We start from the raw sequence: 26,453 nt of genomic DNA, 5'->3' as shown, positions 1-26,453 counted from the left end.
CAGAAGAATGGTTATTTTTTTTCTTTTGAATCTAAAATGGCTGCAGTATAGTACACTGTATTAATTTCAGCTGTATCAGAGTAATGTACCTTTTCTTAATTGAACTTTTAGTTGTCCTTTGGGCTAGCAGTTCTTGATCAGACTTCACAGCCATGGGCTATGATGTGGGCTATGATGCTCTCTAAATCACCTCTTTGGCTGCTGGTACCTGTGAAACACTACAGGTTATTCTCATGCAGCTCTCAAGAACAAAACTACGATACAGGTCATGCTCTTCTGAAGAAGAACCATTCTCAGGGTGTGTTTTGCTGTCACCTCTTATCCCCATCTTTCTGTGACAACTCACTTTTTCCAGCACCCTTAAACCTTAAGTCTTTCCAGCTTGAGCTGAAGATGACCATTTTGTACTATGAATGGTACAAAAAATACTGTGACTTTAATGTTAATCAAAGTGCCTTTATCTTGTGGAGAGGGAAGACTATCATGCACATTTGATTGAAGTTGCCAAAGTAGTAACTGTCTGTACTTTAGTAATAGCTGTACTTGCTGCTGTTTAATTAAGCACAGGATCTGTTGATGCGGTATGCTTCGGTTTAATGATCCAGCCTTGAATGAGCTTAGAATATTTTTAGTTTGTAGCTAAAGGGTGAAATTTAGCATCTTTTTAGAATAAATAAATAAATTAAAAATCCCTTTCAGCTTCTTACTTTCTTCTCTGTACTAATCCTTCCTCTCCTCCCTTCCTCCTCTGGATTTTTAGCACTCTTGTGAATAATGAATGAGCTTGAGGATTAAACTGTTTCTCTGAAGTGGGCTCCTCTGTCTGTGTAAAACAGCTAACCTGGTTTCAGTTCTGTGCAGTGCTGAGAGGCTTTTGCTTCTGATGGAAATTGTGGGGTTTTTTTAATCCTTTGGCATTCCATGTGACTCCTGTAGCATGCCTGACCCTTATTTATTGCTGAGCAAGTCTGAACCAGCTGCTACTCCTGCAAATCCACTTCATTCATTAATAGACCTTAAAGGTCAGTGTGGCCTCCTGCGTGCATGGGAGCAGCCATCAATATTTTATCACTTTCTCTTAAGATTGAGGACAGCAGTGCACCTACCTTTTGTGTCCTGATCAGTGGGCTTTACAGGCTTGGGACAGCACATTTATGTGTCTTTTTTCTTGAATGCAGCCTTGCTCTCTGCAGCTGCCTCTTCCCATTTATTTGGTAGGAGCAGGACAGCCTGGTTTGAATGCAGTCACTGCAGACTGGCAAGCCCACACTTCCTTCTGCATTGCTCCAAGGCAGTCCTTTCTGAAAACAGAAGGAAGAGAGGTCCTATATCTGTTGAAAAGGCACACTCATGCCAGAATTGGTTACTAAAGGATAAATAGTCTTATTTTTCCATTTGTTTGGAATTGCTGGTGAGAGTTCTAGCCACCAAGATACCTACGGTGCTGCTGTGATGGTCACCACACTCCCCTAACAAATCCTCTGCCCACAGAACTTTGCTGGCAGGAATGGGCAGTGCCTATGCCTCAGCAGGTCTTATTCCCATCCTGGAAAAGGCCTTTGGGGGAGAAAGAATAGCTCCATTTCTGTGCTCCTTTAGTTGTTGTCCCTTGTGGTGGGACTACAAAAACATGGGCTTCTGCTGTGTTGGGGCACAGGGGAAGGGCACTCAGAAAAGCTATGCAGAGATAAAGCTCTCTTGCTGCTCACATCAGCAAGCAAGGATGTAACTTTTAAAGTTTAATTTGCTACTAGCACAGTTTCTCTTTAAAATTAAAAGCATAGATTACTGTTTGGTCTCAGGTTTTGGTTTTTGTTGTGATTGTTGCATCTTTATTCATTCAAATATTCAAAGAGTACTTTTCATATTTTGCAATTGTTTTCAGACCTGAATGTTTGAACAAAATACTGCCTGCACCATAGACCAATACTGAAAAATTGGCTGGCTTTTTTACCATTGACTTGTTTAGTCACTTGAAAGGCAATTCTCATGGTTCATTGATGATGAATACAGAACTCATTTTTACATATATTGAGTATGGAAATGATGTGGTTTGTTATTGCTCTTACCTGTAGCTACAGCTGTAGTAACATTGGAGATACAGAGCTCTTGATAACAGGAGAGAGGCACTTTGATGTACTCCGTTTGCTGATGTTTTGTTCTTACAAAGGTGGTTATTAAAAACAATCAGAAGTTTTGCTCATGTAATGCTAGACTTTTGGTCCGTTGTGAACTTGTTGCTTTTGACCTTTACCTTATGACTATCTTAAGCTAACTCTTAAAAAGAGATTTTTATTATATTTCTAGACAAAACCTGCAGGATGTTTGACTGAACTCCCTTATGTAACTTCTCTTTGCAGCCTGAGATTTCTTAATGCCTCTGCCAACAAACTGGAAATGCTTCCTCCAGCCACCCTTTCTGAAGAAACCCATAGCATCTTGCAGGAGTTGTATTTGACCAATAACAACCTCACAGATAAATGTGTACCCTTGTTAACAGGCCACCCACACCTGAAAATCTTGCACATGGCTTACAATCGCCTACAGAGCTTCCCTGCAAGGTAAGGAACTTGTTTCACTGTCTCTGGCCCACGGTGGGTGGGCATCATGAAGTATTTTCACAGTGAGAACTGAATTGCACAGGAATGTGGTGGCAGAGGCTGCATTTTGGGTGCAGTGGTACCACAGTGGGTGGATTCCCCCCCTTATGCCCTCCTGCACATTGGTACCCTCTCTTGCAGTACAGACAAGTGAGTGATGCTTGTTACTTGGTGAGTTTTTGTGGCGCTTGAAACTCTTCTCAGCTGGACTACTTCAGCATGGTCACTCTATGCTTTTGGAAGCCAAGCAAGGAGGTCCTCTGTTCTCCCTGGCTTGGTAACTTTGCTTACACCTGGTGAGCTTCTCCTCACAAGAGATTTGTGAGCACAGCCATCTGGAAATGTCCTCTGGAAGTGGACTAAACTCCGCTAGGGAAAAATCCTCTCAGCTCCAGAAGGAGATTCTGCCTTGGCAGCAATTTCTGTGCTTTCAGTTTCACTCTGTTTTAATCAGAAATCTTTCAAGTGTAAGATGTGCTGTAAAACTGATGGGGTACAACCTTGAAGAAGAGATGCCAATAAATAATGGAAGAGACATCTCTGTCCTTGTCTGATATTCTGAGCAGCTGGGCTTCAGCAGCAAGGAGAAGGAGATGCATTTAGGGGGAAGGGCTGAGTGGGGTGCTAGAAGCAGGAGGGGAAAATGTGAGGTAGAGAGATGTAGTGAGAAACTGGAGTTGATAGAAAGGGGGAGAAAGGAGCAAAGAGTGAAAGTGAGCTGGTGAGTAGGGGGGATGTAAGCAAAATAAGTAATTTGAAAGGTAGCGTTAACAAACACTGAGAGAAGAAGTACGCATTTTGTTCCACAACTGTGTTAGCATCTGACATGAGGAGAGATGACAGGCACTGCTGTGAACAAGAATCAAAGTCTGTGATTTTGTTCTCTTAAAGTAACAAAACCATTGGTCTTATCACCACTTCAAAATAAAATATGCATCTATTAGAAGGAAAATTCTCAAATTCTTGTTTTTATAGCAAAATGGCCAAGCTGGAAGAGTTGGAGGAAATCGATATTAGTGGGAACAAACTGAAAGCCATTCCAACAACCATCATGAACTGCAGACGTATGCATACTGTAATTGCTCACTCCAACTGCATTGAAGTCTTCCCAGAAGTCATGCAGCTTTCTGAAATAAAGGTATGGAATGAATGTGCTTTGGAAGAAGCAAACATAACGCAATTTTACCAGTTCTTTTCTGCCCTCGGGTTTCTCATTGCTATGGGATAGTATATTCTCAGAGAGTATGGGGATCTGACAGCTGCTTTCTCCTCTAAAATCATATGCAAAATATGTGCCCCTGTGCAGCCTCAGAGTGGAATGAAGAGGAGCCTCAAAATCTGATTTTACGCTTACCTTGTTTGCACTGTATTTTTTCTGGCAGATAAGTGTTAATTGTCTTCCTGTGACAGTCTGTTTTCATACGACTTAAACATTTGGCAAGAGCTGTGTGTAATTAACTCTTGCTGCCTTGGCAATTGGTTGATTCTGTAGGAATGGACTTTGTTTAGAGCACGTCTGAAAAACTGCGGAAGCTACAGGATAGACCTCAGGGACAGAGATAGATTCAAGGAGCGCAAGATTTGAGTATTTAGGCAATCAACTTTCATTTTCCTAATTGCAGTCATATTTTGCACAACAGGAAGATTAGCTAATCTGTCTCCTGCCTGTGTTTCCAGAAGTAATTCTGTACTTTTCCCGATGTTTCTTTCTGAGGGGGGCGTTCTTCACTTGACCACACTGTGGACGCTATTCCTTACCTTCTGTGAACTGAGTTCCTGCTTCTTGCCTGGCTCTAGTGCAGAATAATTTGCACTGTGTGCCCTTTCTGCTGGACAGAGCTGGGAGACTGTTGTCTCACAGCATACAAATCTTGTGATACAGCAAAAAAATCTGTTCTTCTCTGAGGCTGAGAACTGATTACCTATTCAGGGACTCAAAACAACTTAAGTGTCCTTCTGGCACTTTGTGAAGTCAAAAGGCTAAGTTCCCAGCCTGCTGTGTGTGCCTCAGTGTCTGGGGTCATGGAAAGCAGCAGGAGCAATAATTCTGTTGGACAAGTGAGTATATGTAAAGATGAGCTTTGTGGTTTCAGCCAGGAAATCTCAAACAAACTCAGGGGTTTGAATACTCCTCCCTCTTTGGAACAATGGTCAGAGGAAGCAGAGGGCCATTTAGAATCAATCAGAAGTAAAGCCTTTTTTCTCAGAGGAAGAATTGGGGTGGGGGAGTGAGGCTCTGCATGGTAAACATTTCTTTAAAAATGTGAGGGTGGTGTTAACAAAAAAAAAAAAGATAACGTAAACATACTGATAGGGAACAGTCACCTTTTTCCTTTTGTTTGTGCATCTTGGGGAAAACAGAATGCTTTACAGAGGTGTCATATTTAAAGTGCTGCTTGGCCACATTGAGCAGCAGAATGCTCTTGGAAGAGCTGGCAGTTTCTTCCTGCTGGTTCCCTATGGTTTAGTTCTCTTCAGCAAAAGAAAGAGACATGGACGTCACTAAGTGGTTTGGGAATGCAGGGATAACGTGTGGCTTAATCTAAGAGGGCAAAGTGTTCTTTGACTCCACCTTTGTGGAAGGAAAATGCCTGGTCAGTAGTCAAGCCTAGTTTTGACTTGCGTGAGATGAGTTCATACCAGATGGGAATGTGCCTTGTTAGACATAGGGGTTCTGGCCTTCGGGTGATTTCTCTAGGTCAGGGTTGGTGTTTATCAGTCTGGAGATTAAGCATGTGCTGCCTGCCTGTATCCATTTCTTGCCTGTACTCGAGCTCCTTCTTAGATATGGGGTGGCATTCAAAATATGCTGAAGTGCAGAATTTATTTCTTTAACCATGGATTTGGTCTCTTGGTGAAATAAGCTTGTTTGTAGCAAAGCACCAAGTCATCTAGTCTAATGTCACCTCTGTGATTATATCATATTTGATGATTAATTTTAACTGAAGTGACATTCACTCTAAACTCCTGGGGAAACTCTGTTACCTGAGGTGATGGCTTTTTTGCTTCTGTATTTAATTAGCCTGAGAGGCTGACGTATTATGTTTTTGGTGTCAGTGTCACTGGAACAGTTAGTAACAGCAGTTACTATGCTGTCTGAAATGATTTTAGAAGGAAGACTAGGGTAAATGATGATGCTTTTACAATTGCAATAACTCCAGGACTTCCAGACACAAGGTCATTTTAAACATATAATTGTCTCTAAGCCTTTTTTCACACTATGGTCAGGGCTACAGAAGTTGTGTGTTGTCCTGTCTTTTAAAGACCCCAGGGGAGACCTTGGACATTATATTTTTAGTATTTTTAGGGGTTTTATTGTCTTTTATGACAGGTATTTATACTGTCAGAGTTAGGTTTGCCCTGTGCACCATGAAATGTCTTCTGTGAACGGCTGAGCAGCTGGAAGCACTCACACCTGAGTCAGTGCCCCAGCAGACTCTTCCCTCCAGCTGTTGTGTGACTTCCTTGCTTTACAAATAAACAAACAAAAAAAAAAGAAAAGAAAAAAAGACAAATAGGATAACATTGGTATGAGCACCTTCAGCAACAAGTGGAAATAACCCAAGTCCCTTCCAGCCTTGAACACAACAGTTACAAATCTGTGAAAGCAGCAGCCTAAGCAGAGGCTCCCTGTTAAACCCTGTCTTCCAGCTGGCCCATCCAGTGCAAAATCCTGTGTGCAGTTGCAGTTGTTCTTCTGGCCCTGCATGGGCGGGGCAAAACCAGCTCGCATTAAAATAACACAGGAGGAAATTGGGATAAGTTAGGAAATAAACTTTCCTGCTTGCCTGTGGAGTAGAACAAAGACTAAATTTAACACAGCAAGTCCCTCTTAGCATATTCTTCAACAAGTACAAGCAACTCCTAAGAAACTCCAACCTGATAAACCATCTTCACTAGTGCCTAGGAGCCAAGGGATGTGCTGTAGAGTGTCGCTGTCTTGGGGCACACTGGGCATTTAAGAAGAACAATGAATTTACTGGTGCTTGTACTTTTCATTCCAGCATGCTCTTCCATCAAATATGTAATGGCATGGAGGTGTTGAACACAGCAAGGCCTGCAGGCAGCTTCCTTAATCTGCAAAGTAATTACTGGCTCTCTGGAAGCAGCAAGCAGTTGTGCAGAGAGGAGAAACTCGCTGGAATAACTGCTGCTAAGCTGTCTGCTGTTTTGTTTGCGTGACTGATTCAAACTTTGATGTCCTTATCACGCTTAGATAACGTCAGCAGTTTGTTCTTCATAGATAATAAAGCTTCCATAATAGACAATCTCAGGATTCAAGATTTGGGTCAAAAATTTTTATTTTCATTGCACTTTTTAAATAAAATGTTTGGAGACTGTTCTTTTCCAGGATTTAGTAGGTTATCTTGTGTCTGCTTCCAGATCAGGAGCCACTGTCTTTGAATATACCTACAAAAATGAAAGTGCCTCTCTTACGTTGATGGAAATTACAGAATGGTCAAAATGTGCAGCTTGAAAAAGTCTCCCTCTGCCCCTTTCAGCTCTTCTATTAAAGTTTCTGAAGTCTCTCACTTTTGCAACTTGAAAGTAGAAAATGGCCTTTCAGAAAGATGTAGATAGTTCTTCTGTCCTCTGTTAAATACCAATCTTCTCTGTCCTCTCAGAATTACTTTTTTTCCTTAGTTTTTGGGGCATACTACACTAGTCATACTTCTAGTAGTTTGGAGATTTGATTTTGTTCTTGTATACCCTGTTTTTTCCTGTGTATTAACTTTCATTTGAATATGCATCTTTAAGCAATGTTTGGAGACTTTATCATTATAGTGCACTTGTTCTAGTTGATTTGTGCTGAGCTGGTAGACAGCCTGCAAGTTTCTTTGCTGTTTTGTATTTTTGAAATATTTATTTTTTTCACTCTTTTTATTGATTTCGTATTTAAATACAAATCCATCTAAGATGACACTTATTAAAACCATGTTTAAAACTGCTCCAATACTTTCCCCCTCTACTCCTCCCTTCTGCATACATTAATAACACTGCTTTTCTTAATATCCTTCAGTAAATACTGAATTCCTGGGAGCCTGATGCCAGTGGCTTAGAAGCCCCAGCTGTACTCACCTCCATTTCCTTTGTCTATTAAGAGACTGTTTTCATTAAAAACATTTTTTTAAATGACTTTGAAAATCCACTGAGTATCTCTGTGAAGAGCAGACAAAACTTACTGGTTTTGTAACAAGATGACACCTGACTAGAGATGGAAATGGAAGGAATGTGTTTCTAGGTGTCCCAGACATCTGGCAAGATGGCTAAATGCCATGTAAGAATTTCTTTTGTAAGAACCACTTACTTAAATGAATGGTCTTAGGTCTTGATTGCAGCCTTTATTGTTCATGAAACATGCATTACCACATTTAGTCAAAATTTGTATGATCTTGATGACAGCTGAATTCTCTTGCTTTTTTGGCTGTTTTCCTTTTGCAGTGTGTGGACCTAAGCTGCAATGAACTGAGTGAAGTCACATTGCCTGAAAACCTGCCTCCAAAACTGCAGGAACTGGACCTGACTGGAAATCCCAGATTAGCCCTGGATCACAAAACCCTAGAGCTTCTGAAGTAAGTTACCTTACAGAGTCGGGAAGGAGCAGGACAATTCTAGATGTGAAAAACACAATACACAGAAGTGGAATCTCTTTTAAGGGATATGATTCCCTGTTGCCAGTGGATCAGAAAGTAACAGATAGTGTGAATAGGTCTGAAATTGATGCTTCATTGAAGAGGATGACTTTACCCAATTTAGTGCAATTGCTTTCAGTTGTAACTCCTGGAGGGGTCTGCTAGTCTGATGTAAGCACCATTGGGCCAGTTGGATTGCATTTTATTCTGACACTAAATTCAGCCAAAAGATGTATTTTATACCACTGATGAGATGTCTGCTGCTACACCACTGATGAGATATAGCTGCTTTTGTTGCATTCATCCTGCTTGGGTCTGTCTTTGCTGCTTTTTACCTCTTCACATACTGTTTCTTCATATCTGTCTGCTTCTGTGCTAGAAATTATATGTTTTTTTATATTTAAACTGCTAAAGACTCACTCTGCAGAGAAACTGGTTCTTTTGCTTTGGGACCCTCAGTTTCCTTCCTGTCTACCTGCTTGTTTCCTGTGGGATTTAAGTGTCATCCATAACTGAAATTCCCTAAGTGTTTTGTCCCTTCTTCTGCAGTGTGGTGAGGAGCTGTTCCAGTAAACCAGATAATCTGTGGACAGTGGTGCTGCCTTGAACTGCACCAGCTCCAAGTTTCCTTCTAAATCTCTTTTATTCTTAAACCTCAAATGGTTCCAAGAAGGATTGATTTACTTTTTAGAGGTTGAGTAGTTACTTTGTGTTGTTTGCTTTTAAATAGTTAAGATCAGACACTGGAGCAGCAACCCTCATCTGTTGTGCAAGCAAGGGAAATTTACACTGTGAGTTTACTTTTAGCTTGAATCTGCTGATTTTCAAAATATAGGTGGAAATTTGAGTAAGGATGATTTCTCAGAGATGAAAACAAGAGTCCATATTCTGCAGCAGACAGTGAAAAAAGGGGCATACCTCTATTTTAAGAGTTGTTCTTTGCATACAGGAAATCTTCCTGAAGAAGTAGTGTGTAATATTGCTCTGGTTCATAGGGGAAAAGCTATACATGTTTTATAGAGTTAATGAATGGTGTCAAAACTTAGAAAACACCAACTTTTCTTATGTATAACCCAGAAGACAAGATGGTCACACATTCTCTTGCCACTTAAGCATTCAGGCATCGTGCATGGTAGCATTCTTGTACAAATTTAAATTCAAAGTAGTTGAAGAGTAGTGTGGCCCAGTTAAATGCTGTATTTTCACTGGCATATGTGTGGTCTTTAATTCACAGGAAACTTTTCCCTCTTGCACATGCATTTTCCTTGCTATTTGTTTTGGCATTGGCAGTGCTGGTGGATTTTTTGTTTGTTTGTTGTTGGGTTTTTTGGGTTTTGTTTTGTTTTTTATTTTTTGGGAGGGAGTTTTTTTGTTGTTGTTGTAGGATTTGTTGGGGTTTTTTTTGTAGTTTTGGGGTTTTTTAAAAATTATTATTCTTAAAACCACAGGTCCATTATGTTCATTTGTGTTCATTAGACACAATCAGGTGTTTCAGGCCTCCTGAGGGGTTTCTCAGTGTCTGATATTCTACCCTTACTTTTATGGTATTCTGCTATAATTGACTGTGAGGGAGGAGGTGCTTCTTTCACTTGATTTTTGTGGCAGGCACAAAAATACTTGTGCACTTGGTACTTTTTATATCCTCCTTCTGCATGTGAAAGGCAGCTCTCCATCTGTGCCCTGGCAGAATTCAAGCAGGTAGTAGGTTAATATGTATTCTCAGTGCTGGTAAGAAGAGTCCTGTCATGCATGCTTGCTTTTTTAGTATGTATGGAGATCTTAAAGGAAGCTTGCATACTTGGGAGGATGTTGCCAAGTGATTTATTGGATGTAAGAATTTTCATTAGCAATTAAAATGAAAATGAAGAAAAAAAAAAGATCTGTTACTCTGATTTTTAAGAGCCAGCATCTAGTTCAATTGTAACAGTCATTTTAAATTAAGGGGAAAAGAAGCCAGGCTGCCCAGAAGCCTTGGCCTGTGTTGCCTGCATAGGATGTTCTGCTGGGTATCGTTCCCTTCAGGACACATGGTCTGTTTGTACTGATGCCCCTAAGGAGGCTGGAACCAGTGTGTTGAGGTAGCTTTTTTTTTTTTTTTCACCACTGCTGGGAAGCCTTGAGACAAGTCTGGGTCCTTGACCTACCCAGGAGCCAGAGGTCAGTCAACCCAATCAAAAAAGAAACAAAAAGAAACTTTTGTGACCCAGGTTCCTCTGCCCTGGAGATAAATGCCTTGTATGAGAAGTCTGCAATGCAAGTGTGTTTGCTCATGAGTGTCCTGCTTTGCCAGTGCAACAGAATTAAAATCTCTGCTACTTTAGAAGAGATCCAGGTTTCCAGTTTGATTTGGGGTTAGTTAACCTTTTTAACCAAGAACTTAAAACACACGTGGTTCCAACATTATTTATGTAATTTGTTGCCTTTTAGTCTGCCCTCACTGATGTACATCCTGGTTATTAATGTAAAAAGAAATCAAACTGGATGTGACAGTACTTTAGGTTATTTGAGGAAGGCTTTGCAATGCAGAAAAGACTTTCCTGTGTGTTCAGGTCAGGTGGGGATTTAGAGGAAAAACGAATGCTCAGAGTGAACAGTTAGACCTTTCTGCTTGTGTCCTTTTATGTTTCATTTGGTTCATGAAAGGTTTGGGTGCCTTTGAAGTGTCTGCAGCATGTGGGGAGCTCGCTTTTGCTGCCTTTGGAAGAGAGCAGTAGGGAGCAGGGGGTAGGTCATCTCTCCCAGCAATACAGGGCTGTGAAGAGACGAGTATAAACAGAGAGGGCTGGGCCCTTTTTAAGTCTTTACTATGCTCCAGGAGATACTTGAAATTCAGGCTAAAGGCTATGTTGGTAGTAAATTGGAGGGTAGAGGATCAAGGGCCTGTGTGGAAAAATTGGACTGCACAAATGGGCAATGCAGAAGGGCTATGCCTGCTGGTCAGGACCACAGGCTGGCTCTTGCAGGTTTGTGCAGGATCAGGATGGAGCTGATTTCTGTTTTGTGGGTGTTTTCATAAAAGGCTGTTACTACATATTGTTGTTTCTAAACAACTATTTTAAAGGGTTTTTTTCCATTTAGGGGGTCCTGTGGGTCACACAGGAGATTTCATTTGAGTCCAATGAAAAGAGCAGAGAAACTTGTTAAAATGTGTGGAGATGCATAAGTTTAAAAAGTCACTTGGCTGTACTGGCTTTCATCAAACTAGTGGCAAATTAGCTCTGTATTCCTACAGGGCCTGGTTTGAAGCAAATAGCTCAGGGGGGAAGGCAGGGAAATACAGGCCAGCTAAACAGAGTAGTGCAGCTGACACCTCACTCACAGCAGCTCAGTTATTGTTGGTTGCATACAGGCACCTAAAGGTAACCACCTTGCATGTCCTGCTTTGTTTTCTGCTATTAAATGTCTTACTAAGAACTGAGAGAGTAAAAAGAGTGTCCTTTTCACATTTGAAGTTGGATCATCAAGTCAACAAGTCCATCCATTGCATTTCTCCCCTTTCCTTTCTCCTTGCAGCAATATCCGGTGCTTCAAGATCGACCAGCCATCGGCGGGCGACGCGTCGGGAGCGCCAGCGGTGTGGAGCCACGGCTACACGGAGGCATCCGGCGTCAAGAACAAGTACGGCCTGGCACGGTTCTGTTTGTGAGCGCCTCTGTGCCGAGACAGAGAGATCCTTTCCTCAGTGCAAGTTTTGGGGACGTTCTAGGGTTTGCAGAGGCCAAGCCACGTCCCTCCATTTGTGTACCGCGCTCTCCTGCCTGGCTCTCCCTTTGGGTCTTTGTTAGGGAAGTTGCTAAGATACGAGGGCAGCTGACACATTTGGTCTATGCAAGACTCTGCTACTTGCAAAAGATCTGAGTGTTTAAAAGCATTTTCCTCTTTGCAAAGCTTCTTTATCTTCAACCAAAGGATGTTTACCAAGCAAATCAGAGATACTAAAGAAAGAGACAGAATGGCCAAAACTCTGAATATTCATAGTGTGTGGCGCTTCTGTGACTAAAGGCAGCACTTGACAAATAATGTACCAAGAGTCTGCTAGTCTCTGTGTTGCTGGCAATGTCATGAATCTTTCTTTGTTCCTCAAATACCTTTTTAGAAATCTTCTGCTACCTAGGTTTCTGTAGCAAGTGCCAGCAAGCCTTTCCTGACTCTTAATTGATTTGACACACAACTTGGTTATCAGCACGCTAGATCCCAAGGATGGCTTTTGGAGCAGCAAGTGCAGTTTAAATTGGTGTTGCTTCAGAGACACTTTCCCTCCCATTTTTACAATAAAAAATTCACGTGCTGAAAAGGAGGAATGTGGTGGTGTTCACAGGGGTCCCAGGACCAGGGAAGAGACGAGAATGTTGACTCCATGTTTCAGAAGGCTTGATTTATTATTTTATGATATATATTATGTTAAAACTATACTAAAAGAATAGAAGAAAGGATTTTATCAGAAGGCTAGCTAAGAATAGAAAAAGAATGATAACAAAGGCTTGTGACTGACCGAGACAGTCTGAGACAGCTGGGCTGTGATTGGCCATTAATTAGAAACAACATGTGAGACCAATCACAGATCCACCTGTTGCATTCCACAGCAGCAGATAACCATTGTTTACATTTTGTTCCTGAGGCCTCTCAGCTTCTCAGGAGAAAAAATCCTAAGGAAAGGCTTTTTCACAAAACATGTCTGTGACAGAGGAAGAATCCTTAGGGCTTAGCTGGAACCTTCAGTGTCTCTCCATGTTTTAGCACTGTTGATGGGCCTGACTCGTCCCCCACAGCTCAGAAAGCAGTCCTGAAATACCTGTGACCAGAGGTGGTTAAAGCTCAGAGCAGGCTGCATCTCTCTGGTCAAAATGACAACTTGAGAAACTAGTAGTGGGATAGAACCCCTGATGTTTTCCTGCTTTGTTTTTTCTCTAGGCTGTGTGTGGCAGCACTTTCAGCCAACAACTTCTGCGACAACCGGGAGGCGCTTTATGGTGTGTTTGATGGGGACCGCAATGTGGAAGTGCCCTACCTGCTGCAGTGCACAATGAGTGACATTCTGGCAGAAGAGCTGCAGAAAACAAAGAATGAGGAAGAATACATGATCAACACGTTCATCGTTATGCAGAGGTGAGTCTTGGATCTGAAGCTTTTTTTTACCTTGTCTGTGCTGACAGTGCAGTTTCTTTGCTTTCAGGTCAGGCACCTGCTCTTGCTTGGAAGAAATGTGAGAGGGGAGGAAAAAAGCCTTGGTATCTGGCTACAGTGTTTCCTTTTATTGCTTGTTTTGTGAATATTGCCTCAGTTCCTTTAAGGTGCAGGGAGAAAAATCCCAACACCTCTCCAATCAAACAAAAAAATCCCAACTCACCTGCAAAGTTACTAAAATGCTCATGGCTAAGTGATGGGTGGAGGTTTATTCCTTTTTGGTATCATCTCCTGAGTATTAAGGTTTACAATTGGCCATAACCAAGTCAGTGGTATCAATGTCTTGATCATCTTTTTAAACTTCCTTGCTACAGCTGCCTGCAAAGCCTGAACTCATCCTTTCTGCATACCAATTCAGGTTATTTAAGGTTATGCAAATATTTAAAACACATAGTCTGACTTCTTAGAAATCCCTTTGGCCTTTGAATATTATTTGAGCAGGACCTATCACAAGCTCCAGAGAGTTGTGTGAGTCACTGTGAGTGTAATAGTAGTTCTGTGTAGTGGTTTGGAAACCGTGTGCTGTTCTGGTCAGAAGAAATTGTGCCTAGGGAGACACTGGGTGAAGGAGGAGTATGAAAGGAATTGAACAGAGGAGAGTGAAGAGGTCAGGGAAGCAAGAGGGGAAAGCAAATAAGCAGCTTAGAGACTGAGTAAATTGATCAAATTGAAAGTAGCATTGCTTCTCGTTGAATTTCTGCACCCTTGGAAAGGAACAATACTGAAGTTGTTGTATTGGAAAAGATAGGGAAAGAGTAGGGTGGCATTGACTCTTACATACATAAGGGAGAAAACACTTCCTTCCCATAATTGCTTATAACAGTGCCTCAGACTGCTAACTGAGAAGGTGGTTGCCATATACTTAGAATATTCAAAAATAATAACAAATTTGAGTACTGGAAGTACTTATTAAGTGGTTTTATTTTTTGTTTGCTACTAATGCAATTTACGAGGAATGCAGCATTCCTACAAAAAGCTCTTTTTTTTCTTTCTTTTTTTTTTTTTTTTTGGTCTCCAATCAAAATTGGCTAACCATTTCTTTATTTCTTTGGAGAACCAGAAATAGTATTCATTTCATTTGCATTTTTGCATTTAGCCACTCACTGATGCTTACAGATGATATGCAGCACTCCTAGAGTTTAGAGTTTTCTATTTGTAAAACATAATGTAGAAAGCACATTGAGGCTTGGTTGCAAATTTAGTTGTCCATTCTCTCCTCAGGATTCTGATTTTTTATTTTTTTGGTCATAATTTGATAACTTTTAAGAGCACTATCCTGAAGATATCACAAAACAGTGAATCTCTGCCTTCTGCTTTTGCTCAAAAGTAGAGGGTTATTACAGACAGAATTATTATTTTTATAATAAGTTCCATAGCTTCAGAAGCCAAAGCTCTATCTGACCTTTAAACAAATATCTGTTAGAGGAAAAGGAAAAGACAACTGTGAAACTTTTAGAAGTGCAAAGATTTTTTTTTTCTAAAATTGAGCTTATTTGACTATCTGCATATGTGAAAATAACACCCTGCCTGAGAGTTGCATGTGGGATCCCTGCAGTGCTGCTGCTGTGGTGTCACAGTCTTCAGTGGAGACTTTTGTTTCTGTCCCAGTGATCAATAGAGCCCAGTGCCCCGAATGCCTCTGGTTGTGGAACAGCGGCTGTTTCTCCACAGTGCTCCTAATACTTGTTTTCCAATTAAAGAACAATCACTGTTTTGTTTAAATTCCAGGAAACTTGGAACAGCTGGACAGAAACTTGGAGGCTCTGCTGTCCTTTGCCATATAAAACACGATCCCATGGACCCTGGTGGATGCTTCACGCTAACCTCAGCAAACGTGGGGAAGTGCCAAACCGTTCTCTGCCGGAATGGGAAACCTCTGCCTTTGTCCAGGTGTTACGTGATGAGCTGTGAAGAAGAGCTGAAGAGGATTAAGCAGCATAAGGCCATTATCACAGAGGTTAGAGAACAGCTGGGGAATGTTGCAACTTGCAGCTTCTTTGGAGAGCATTTGCACAGCAGTGCATGAAATTACATGTTGATATCAGTAACCTCTAGGAGGTGATGTTCATGTGTGGGTTCTTCAGTTGCACTTCTGCTTTCAAAGTTATTCATACCATGCAATCAAGTTGCTTTTCCATTCCATTGCCATGCTGGACTTCCATTAGCTTTCAAGAGTTGAGCTGCTGTTAGCATGTTGCATTGAAACAGGAAAGCAGATACTCTCCTTCTAATGGGAGAGGAATTGCTGTGTTGGAACTGTCATGGAGAGCTTTTCCAATTAAAAAGGATGAGAGGGCAGAGCACTTGGAGCAATGCCGTCCTTCCCTTAGGAGACTTCTTGCTCCTGGCAGGCTGACTTTGCTGTGTGAGCTGTGTTCCCAGAACTGCCCTTTGACAGGCTGCTCTTGAAGAGAGCACTTGCCCAAGAGGAAAACTCACCCTGTGCTCAGCTGAACCATGAGAGAGGAGAAAACTGTTTGTTCCTTTCTTAGAAGCTTGAAGCCACTGCTGTCAGTTTTGCTTTGCCTTTTGTGGCACATGCAGAGGAATAGATATATATCGAATCCTCCTAATGGTGGGGGAAAGGGCAGAAACCTCCCTGCTGTGTGCCTGAGAGCAGGGTGGGCATGTGTGTGTGGAGTAAGTCACGTGCCTGGTGATCTTGCCTGGGAAAGGTGAGGACTGGGATCTCAAACGTGACAAGTTGAAAGGGAGTTACTCCAACATAGTGTGCATCAGGGAGGCATGTTCATTCTGTGGTTCCATAAAGGAAAAGGGAAATTTCTGGGCTGAATCTTCAGATGACTCACTGATTTCATGTACACTGATGGCTTATCACTGCTGTCAGCCTTCTAATGGGAAAGTTAACAAGCTGACATGAGGGCTTTTTTTTTTCCCTGAGTGATTTTAAAGAGGAAGCTTTTTTAGTCCTGGTTCACTTTTCTGTGGTTATCTGCTTTATAATAACCCCTACAGTTATTAGCTGGACCCAAAGAGTGTAAATCCTCACCTTTGCTGTTCTTCTTGAATATGCAATTAGCAGGGTGCAGCTATCCGCAGCTGGCTGACAGATAGCCAGACCTGCTGTTTCAGACACTTGCTCTGCTTATTCTGGCAGCTTGGATTCAAACCAGGACAAGATTCTGGGATTTGGACGTGCATGGGATTCTTTTCTCAAATGCGTCCATTTTTCCTGATGTTATCCCTTCAGATACTACTCCTCCTCCCTTTGGAAATGTCATATCTAAGTGGAGATGTAGTAAGTAATTGGGGCGTGTAAAACATTTCACTACAACTCAGCTGACTGAGAAATGCAGACTTGCTCTCTGCTACATTTGACTTGCATGCTTAATTTAAAGGGTTTTTTAAAATGAACCTTCTAAAGTGATGAGCCAAGATGAAACCTACAATTGTTACAGCTGCAAGAGAAGACTTGTGACTGAATGAGCTGCCCCTGTATCAAGTGTGTGATGCTTTGCTCTGTCTAAAGCCAGATACCATGGGTGGAGGAGGGATAAGTCTGACTCACTGGTAAAAGACTTGTCCAGTTGGCTCTTGCAGCTGCAGGAGCAGAATAGATGGCTCTTTGTTGCAGCCTTCTGCTTTGTTGGTCTGTGTGTAGGTGGTGCTGATGACAAATCAGTCGGGTGTAGGAAGCGCAGCATTGCAAACCAGCCCTTGCTGTGCTCTCATCCCAGCTCTGTCACCTCCTTGCAAGTCACTTTGCTTGTCTGTCTCCTTGTCTGTGAATGGCATTGTTGGGGGTACTGCAAAAACAGCCATCAGTAGAATACAAGGAGAGGCAGGTACTGTATATCCTTGTCTACCTTGTTGCCAATTTCCTGTCCTTTTTAATTTCAGGATGGCAAAGTGAATGGTGTGACAGATTCAACAAGAATCTTGGGGTACACCTTCCTTCACCCAAGTGTTGTGCCGCGTCCTCATGTCCAGTCCATCACCTTAACTCCTCAAGATGAGTTCTTCATTCTGGGGAGCAAGGGGCTGTGGGACAGCCTCTCCATGGATGAAGCGGTTGAGGCCGTCAGAAACGTGCCTGACGCGCTGGCGGCCGCCAAGAAGCTTTGCACTTTGGCCCAGAGTTACGGCTGCAACGACAGCATCAGCGCCGTGGTGGTTCAGCTCAACGTGACGGAGGACAGCTTCTGCTGCTGTGAGCTCAACGGGGTCCCGCCCCCCAGCCCAGGCATCTTCCCCCAGTCTGTCAACGTGGTCATCAAGGACAGGCCCGCAGACGCGCTCGGGATGCCGTCTTCGAGCAGCGGCATGGCCTCCGAAATCAGCAGCGAGATCTCCACCTCGGAAATGAGCAGCGAGGTGGGCTCCACAGCCTCGGACGAGCCTCCCCAGGTGGCCATGAACGAGAACAGCCCCGCGTACCCCGGGGAGCAGCGCTGCATGCTGCACCCCGTCTGCCTGTCCAACTCCTTCCAGCGGCAGCTCTCCAGCGCCACCTTCTCCAGCGCCTTCTCCGACAACGGCCTCGACAGCGACGATGAGGAGCCCATCGAGGGGGTGTTCACCAACGGCAGCCGCGTGGAGGTGGAGGTGGACATCCACTGCAGCCGAGCCAAGGAGAAGCAGCTGCTCCAAGTGCCAGTGGAAGCCAGTGACGAAGGGATCGTCATCAGTGCCAATGAAGATGAGCCCGGCCTTCCCAGGAAAGCTGAGTATTCTGCCACGGGCACAATTGGGCGGCGGCGGGGCAACGGCTCTGTGGCACCGCACGAGAGGAGCCATAACTTAATTGAAGTTGCAACGGATGCGCCGCTCAGAAAAACCGGGGGCTACTTTGCTGCTCCAGCACAGCCTGATCCTGATGACCAGTTCATCATCCCTCCAGAGTTGGAGGAAGAAGTCAAGGAGATTATGAAGCAGCACCAGGAACAACAACAACAGCAGCAGCAGCAGCAGAAGCAGTATCCGATGGACCACCTGGCAGACTATTATGACACACCACTATGACCCACTCTATTTACTGCTCAGAAATAAACTAACAAATAAGGAGACTTGACTGTGAGACCCAGTGGGCTTGCATTACAGCAGGGGTTTTCCTTATCCTTTTCCTTTATATACTTCCTTTTCCTTATCCTGCCACTACAGATAACTGCAGCTTTTCAGTTTGTTAGGTTTAATATTCATTGACTTTCTTCTAGAGACGCTTGACTGGTAAAGTTTAAAATAGTTAACTCTCCCTTAACATATCAAGTGTAAAAACAGGAAAACAAAACAAAAAATAATAAAAAAATAAAAAGGTTTAATATATTGCTGAGAAACAGATGATGATGTAATATTTTTTAAAATGGCTTGTTTGTTTTGTTTGAAAAGCAGGGCAGTAGCCAGTGCTAAATGATTTAAGTAATATTGTAATACTGTATTTCTTTGAGAGAAAAGGCTTTTTTTGGTCTTGAAAATGATAGACATTTGTAGAATATGGAGACTAACTCCTAGGAGTTGCTTTACTCTTTCAGGTGACTTAAGTCACTGAGATTCACTAATTTTCTCTGAGAGAACAGTTGATTGGGAAATTCCTGTAAATAGCTCAGTGTTGTATAGTGATGCTTACATGTTTTGTAGCCTTGGCATTAAGGACACAACCTGAAAAACTGACCTTTTTTCTTAAGCAACTCTTTGGGCCATGGTCATTAAGCGTAATGGACTGTGTGGCTGTGTACAAGTTAGCTAGAGCCCAGGTGGTGTAGACTGTTCAAAGAAACCCACTTTTTCCTCCGATCTCTTTCTTTCCTTACTTTTACAGACACGTTTTGTTTGTGTTCCTTACTGCTGCCACAACCAGCATGATTGTATAGAGCTCATTTGCTGTAGAACATTTACATACCAAGAGTTATATTAAAGCCGAATGCACAAATGAACATGTCATAATTTTTGTTATAATAAATATGAAATTTACACCTGATGTCTGCTTTTATGTCTGACTAGCTGAGCAGCAGCTCTCAAACAGCAGTTTGCTGTGGTTCCTCAGTGTGCTGCTCAGTTAAACCAAGAAGTGTTGAACTTTTTCAGCTCGATCACATTTTTACACTAACTGCAGAAGCTCACTTGTATTTTCAGAATTCAAAGGTTGTGCAAAGTGGCCTTTAAAAGATACAAACCAACTCTCCGAGGAATTGACCTCTTCCATTTTTTTCTTTCTTGGTACTAATGCAGCACTATTGATTTGCCCTTTGCCACAGTATTGACAGTGCCAGAAGACTGAAGAGGAGCGGTGTGCTCTGCTGGCTCTGTCCCAGTGGGACTGAGTGACTGAAGATAGAAATGATGAAGGGATAACAAAAGGTAGAAGGAAAGCAATGGATACTGAGAGAAGAGAGAAAATATGAGGAGAAGGCAGAAAACTGAATTTAAAACTACCTATGTAAATTTGCTCCAATGTGCTGCATGAACATGAGTTCGATGGCAATCAGACTTGGGTAGCAAAGGGGCATCTTTTTGTGATTCCTGTGGGAAAGGAGAAATGTCCTTTCTCAGTATTGCCCTCAGCCAACTGCTCCATTTTACTACTTCTCACTCTTTAAAAGCTGAAGCAGTGTGCAGTCATGACAGTGTCTTGTTCCTTTCTGTCATTTGGTTTGTATTTGGGAAGAGGACTGTGGTGACAGGCTGTTGTCCTTATTCTGTTCTAGGCTGAAATAGCCAAGTTAGAACAGGATTGCTGTTAACAGAAGATTTTTAGTTACCTTTCCTTAATAACAATAACAACAGAGGAGCAAACACTAAAATACCTGGTTTGATAAATGTTTATAGCACTGTGTACTGTAGATCTAGAAGATTGTATTTCATTGTAATTTGAGCTTCAAAATATCTCTTTCTTAAAGAAAACTCATTAAATAATGTATTTAAACAAAAAGGGTTTATGGTTTATTGGTCAGTAACTCTTAGGTGTTCTTTGGTAAACAGTTTGTATATTTCAGATTTTGCTGAAGTGATTCATTGTCCTTGGAAAAGGTTCTCTTTTTTCCCTTCTGTTGTGATGCTGTTTGAGGCTGAAGGTGCCTAGCAAGGACACTACCTTTATTTTCCTGTTGCTGGTGGAGGAGTAACCTTGCTGTCGCTGTCTCTGTGCTAAGGTGTCTGCTGTGCTGTACATGGGGTAATTTAGAGAGAGGAGCAGAGGGCAGAACAGGGGTGGAAGGGGAACATTTCATGTGAGCTCAACTTCGGCTCAGTGCTGATGACTGAAACTCCTCTTATATGAATAGAAGGACATGCACATAGGCTCTGTAAAGACCTTCCCTTCATTTGAAGGAGAGACTCCCAAGAACTTGCCAGCCCCTGTGGTTTCCCTCCCTATGCCCTTACTTTGAAGTATAGATGGTCAAAACTGACAGACCACTGAAGGCTGCCCCTTTCAGCCTGCTGCCTTCTGTAAAGTTAGCAGCAGCATCCTGAAGTCAGGACTTCTGTGGCAGCAGAGTGACAGGATTTTGGTGGAGGAAATGTACCTTTGGATTATTTGTCCTGCCTTGAAAATATGGCTGTGATAGTAGCCTGTCTTAGCAAGTCATAATGTGAAGGATTGATGGATTCATAGGGGTGACTCCATCCCTCTGCTGGGCTTTGTATCATGTCTGGGGCTAGATTGCTAGGTTGGATGGCTTGCTGCATGTTTGTAAATAGCATTTATTTTTCAACAGGGGCAAAAGGTATTTTGTCCTGGCTTTAAACTGATTTGAAAAACAAGGTGCAGTGTTTGCAATTCATTATTTTTTCTGGACGTTACTGTTCTCTTTCACAAAAGTGGGTTGGTGTGTTCCTACCTCATGAGGTCACTGATTGCATCTACATGCACTAATAGTGCACATGATTTTTGGATTATGTTCACAGTGTATTTTGCACAGTTTTGACCTGTTGGGAACTGTCTGACTCAAAGAGATGTGGATTTATTTGCAGAACTTGACAGCTGTAGCAGGGATGATGGTTGGGAGCTAAAAAGAAGGCTTTCAGCCATGGAAAATGTACAACCCCATTACCTTTATAATCAAACCTTGCATGTCCTTTGAAATTTGCTGATAGTTTTATCTGAGACAAGCAGAAATGCATGAATAAGAGGAGGTAGATGACTGATGGCAGAGAAATGAACATACTTACATTCTTTTCTGGAAGATAATTTTAAACAGAAAGTTGTGGTACTATTGAGAAGTAACTGAGTGGCTTCTGTGCTTGTAAATGGGAGCCTTTTGTTAAAAGCCATAAAAGCTTTTTTCTTGCTTTCTGCCTGTAGTGCTGTAATGTAACAATTTTGCTGTGCCAGAATGGCCTGTTGGCATCCTGCCTGTGGCACCACCATCTCCGTGATGGCAACCACTATGGTGGGATCACCTTCCTCTGGCTTACTGGCCTCAGAGCGTGCCGCTGCATCCATGTGGGTTGTCTCCCTCATGGCTACAGAATGTGCTGCTGCTGTAGTGCCCCATAAGTCCTGCTTCAAGTAATCTTTGTAGCAAGCTTGGCATCATCACCAGCCCTTGTGTTTACTGCTCATACAGGTAATTTTCCAGCAAATTGTACATATTCTATTTTCTTTTTAAGCATAACTTTGCTACTTAGGAAACATATCTGTGTGGGGCTGGGTGCTAATGAAATGTCACACTTGGCTCTGAAGGTAATTTCTGCATCTCTGCACCAGTCATGGATGGTGTCTTTTGGGTGCAGCCTTGAGCTTGCAAATGTGCACTTGAGTGGGTTGGGTGGGATAACCCCGTGAAGGGTGTTGCTCGTCTGGGGGGCAGGAGGGCTTGAATCAATTCAAGCAGAGCAGTAGGATTCAAAGGAGTGAACAGAGCAGTACCTTCAGCCTGATCTGCCTGATTTCCCTGGACACTGCCAGCCCCTTGGTGGAGAGGTGTGCTTTTTCTAAGAGGAGAAGGCACTCAAGCCAAACAGTTCTCAGCAGTGCTGTTGGGTCAGGTCCCTCAGAGCTTTGGCTGCAGGAGGGAGCTACACGGCCAGAAGGTGTAAAAATATCTTCTGGGCTCGGCTGGAACCAGGATAGTCTTGGCTCTGTTAAATGACTCTATGTTTACTTTTCTCTGTTAACCTGCTTTACTGCCCTGCTTTGTTAGTTCAATTGACTTGTTTGGGGCTAACGTGTGCTATTGTTGCAGTAATTGCTTTGTCTTACAGATTTGTTACCTGCGTGCTTGCACTGAGCGTTTCACGGGGTGCTGGTGAACCAGTCTCTTTCCTCCTGATGGCTTGCATTTTGCTGTGCCTTAGACTGATACTGTAAATGTTCAAATGCCCTGCCTAACAAGACTGCTGCTTGTATGGAAAGCTGAAAGTTAAAATTTGTCTGCTGCCTGAGAGCAAGTGACTCTTTGTAGCCATTTCAATCAAAAGGTTGGTGGGGGTGGAAAACCCCCAAATACTAAATAGATTAACTGCAGCCCCAGGACAGAATCAGTATACCCTTTATCTAGGACATCAGTGTGGAAAACGTTCCTTGTTTGCTCCAAGTCCCTGGTTTAAATGCTTGGTCCCTGCTTTTATCCAGACCATTTTATTTGTATTTCCATTCCTGTTGAGGTCAACCGTTCATTCTTTAGATAATCCTTTCTCCGGTTGACAAGTTTGGATTCACCTGCGGTTGACTTGGATACCTCGTCCTACCTTTTATCTCATGCCATGAGCTAAGCTTGCCCTCTAGGTTGAGACTGAGGCAGGATCTGAACGAGGCAGACACTATCTCATCTTTTTCCATATTTTTTTAATATTGTAAGCTAAAGGGAGACACTTGAAACTGCAAGAGCTCATCAGAAGCATGACGGCATGAGGAAGCTGTTGTATAATAAGTGCAGTGTGACAGAGACCTGGGACAGGCAGGACTGGTCTGGTCCCTCATAGGGAGACCCAGGAGCCAGTGATCCCCTGAGGCTTTCTGCTGTAGGAGATTCAGGGTGCCTGATTTACAATCAGAGTGTGGATTCCTGCACGTCAGACTTTGGGGGAGAGGATGAAGTATGCAGTCCCAAGGCTGGGAAGTAGTTCCTGCTGGTGGATGAAGTTCAGTTGGCTCTTCTTGCCCTGTTGCCCATTAAGGTCTCAGTGCCAATGTCCTGCTGCTCATCGCAGCCTCTGGTGCGTGTTTGGTGGTTTTGTTTGAGCTTGTTCTTCTGTGTCTGTCATTAAAATTAAGGAAACAGACAGAAAAGGGATCTTTACCAATGGTTCTGTAGAATTGTCTTTGGAGGTTTGTGTAGGAGCTCCCAGTGCCAGCAGCCCTGCGATGAGAGCCTGGGCACCAGACACAATGCTCTCAGCACAGTAGGCTCTTCTCCCCTCGTCAGATTCCGCACAGCTGCACCAAGAGAAATAAATGTGTTTTAACCATAAAGTTGTCAGTATTGACTCGTGGAACAGATGGGATTGTTTTGCTAATTAAATGTATGCTGTTGAATGCTTTAAAGGAAATTGGGATGCAGATCTAGGAAGAGACACTGGTATAGCAGAAGTCTGTGACTTGTAAGATGCTTTTTCATTTTAATTCCTCTTAAGGAGAGAGACACCAGCATTTTGTGGAAAAAAAATCTTGCAGTAGGTGCACTTGCAGTTAGTACTTAGCTTGGTCCTGAAATTACAGAATATATAGTGACATACAGTGCACAGAATAGTGCATAGAATACATAGTGAAGTGCTCTGCTCAGATGTATTTAAAATTGGGTGGCAAGGAAGAGCAAAAACTGCTGTATCTTCTTAAAGTGGCCAAAGCTGTCCTCCTGAAAGGAGCAAATCTTCCTGAAAGCAAGCTTTGCCAGGTCACCTATGATAGTTTCATTTAACAGGGGTAAAGAGATTTTTCTGTTCTCTCATTTCTGTTGGACAAAATTTGACCACAAATTTTCAGAATTTGTTGCTTTGCTGTTCAGAATCAACTCAAGTATCAGCAGAGTCATTCCCTGACATTTTTTGAATGCTTTGGAGATAAGAACATGGGAAAGGATGTCCCCAGACCATCCTGCACCTTCAGAAATAGGGATGTCTAGGAAGGGGGATCCATAGCAAGAGACCTTCCCCACGCCCTGTAGTCTGTGGCTTGCACGTGTTTGAACCAGGACCAATGTCCTTGTGAAGATGATCAGAGATGGCTTTCAGGCCTCCTGGTTTTTTCTGACGAGGAACTGAGCGTGTATATTTGGGGTGGGGAAAGGCGTATTCCTGGTGTCCGTATTACTTGGGAGCTGCAAGGGCTCCCCCTCGTGTTACCGCGGCACAGGACCAGCCTTGCTGCATCTCCTCCTTGGCGGCTGCCATGGAACGGCTGCATCCCGGCTCCCACCCCATCCTGCGAGCCGTGCAGGAGCACCAGAGGCCTGGAAAAGCCTTTGTTCAGATGAGCAAGGAAGGCAGCAACACAGACATAGCAGGAGTCTGCTTTGCACCGACTGAGGGCTCTCAGAAGCCTCCTGAGTGTTACTAACAATTTGCTGTGAGTCCAAACAAGGATGTGAGGACTGAAGGAGCCAGGGAAGCCACACCTGCTACGGCTCAGGAGAACACCTGCAGTGTTGCCAGGTAAAACAGGATCTTAGCAAGATCTCCTGTAGTCTTAGCAAACTATGTGCAATGAGATCTTGATCCCAGCATGTCTTATTTATTTGGACCAATAAACTGCCAAATCTTCACCATCAGAGCTGATTCACAAGTCTAAAAATCTGAATCCCCTTTAAGTTGCACAAGTGCTGAATCATGTCCAGAGAAAGGCAGTGGAGCTGGTGAAGGTCTGGAGCACAAGCCTGATGAGGAGCAGCTGAGGGAGCTTCTTTGTTTAGATTGTTTAGGAGAAAAGGAGGCTCAGGAGCTGTTTCCACTCCCTACAACTGCATGAAAGGAGGGTGTAGCCAGGTGGAGGTCAGTCCCTCTTCCTAAGTAACAAAATGAGAGGTAATAGCCTCAGGTTGGACCAAGGGAGATTTAGAAAAATTTCTTCACCTTAAGGGTGTTCAGGTATTGAAACAGGCTGCCCAGGGAAGTGGTGGCATCACCATCCCTGGAAGTTTTCAAAAGATGTGGCTGTGGGCACTTGAGGGCGTGGTTTAGAGGTGAACACAGCAGTGCTGGGTTAACAGCTGGACTTGATGATCTTAGAAGTCTTTTCCAACCTTAATGCTTCTGTGATAAAGCCACCTTGTTGGGGAATTATTCTTGCACTCTGAAGGAAGGAAAACACTCTGTTTGCACCTGTATGCATCTGTCTCGTGAGCCTTTCTACATCCTTCTAAAAAATTAATTACCTGTAAAACACATGCAGGCATTTCCCAGACTTGAGCCCTTCAGCAGGGCCTGAGAGTTTTGGGGAGCACTGTAGCAGGTGCAGGTCTGTGTGTGAAAGGCATGCCTGGAAATCAATAGACCATTTGTAGTAATGAAGGGCATCCTGTGACTTGCCTGTTTTGCACTGTCACACGCCTGAACCAATTACATCAAACCCCTTGACAACTGGTGGACCTTGCAGGGGTCTCATGTTTTATTTATGATGGGTGATGCTGAGCATCTGTGACAGTTTTTATGCTGTGCTGGCGTTAAGCTGCTGCAATACCCTGAGCGCCACCATTTCTGGGAGATGGATGATTTGAAGGAGAAGAGTAACGACGAATGTCACAGCTGTCATAAACACTGCACTTCAGTAGTGCCCTTCAGTAACTTACCTGAGTCTTGAAAAAGAAAAGGAGGCGTCCAAGTTCGGCAAATGGGATTGAGGGATCTGAGTTACTGAAGGTCTGATGTGTATCTGTAGCTTTGCTCAACTCTATGGTGAATGTAAGTTGTGGTGGAAAAACTACCAGAAGAGTAACTTTAATGAAACTGAGTCTGCACTAGGAGTAAAATACATGGATTGTGAAAGAAAAATTCCATTCAAACTGTTCTTTAGTGCTCTAATCCTTGTATGTATTCTCATCAATTTAAAGCAGTTTCCCATGTAAACTGAGATGCCAGCTTTTCCTAATGCTAAGCCTTGAATTCAGTTTCTGCTGTTGCACAACCGGTTTGTGTCCCTCGT

General features: G+C 43.0%; 1 protein-coding gene across 1 annotated transcript in view; it reads left to right on the top strand.

Moving 5' to 3' along the window:
* PHLPP1 (PH domain and leucine rich repeat protein phosphatase 1) overlaps positions 1 to 19,352 on the top strand; it is a 136,174-nt gene extending 116,822 nt beyond the window's left edge. The window contains 7 exon segments of the mRNA XM_036404987.2: positions 2,361 to 2,561; positions 3,576 to 3,738; positions 8,043 to 8,173; positions 11,747 to 11,851; positions 13,145 to 13,339; positions 15,146 to 15,374; positions 17,279 to 19,352. Coding sequence (XP_036260880.1) covers positions 2,361 to 2,561; positions 3,576 to 3,738; positions 8,043 to 8,173; positions 11,747 to 11,851; positions 13,145 to 13,339; positions 15,146 to 15,374; positions 17,279 to 18,400 — 2,146 coding nt within the window. The 3' untranslated portion in view covers positions 18,401 to 19,352.
* The last annotated feature ends 7,101 nt before the right edge of the window (positions 19,353 to 26,453 follow it).

The sequence above is a fragment of the Molothrus ater genome, chromosome 1 (assembly GCF_012460135.2).
Source record: "Molothrus ater isolate BHLD 08-10-18 breed brown headed cowbird chromosome 1, BPBGC_Mater_1.1, whole genome shotgun sequence".
NCBI lineage: Eukaryota > Metazoa > Chordata > Aves > Passeriformes > Icteridae > Molothrus > Molothrus ater.
The sequence above is the reverse complement of the archived record's forward strand: the minus strand, read 5'-3'. Positions and strand labels throughout refer to the sequence as shown.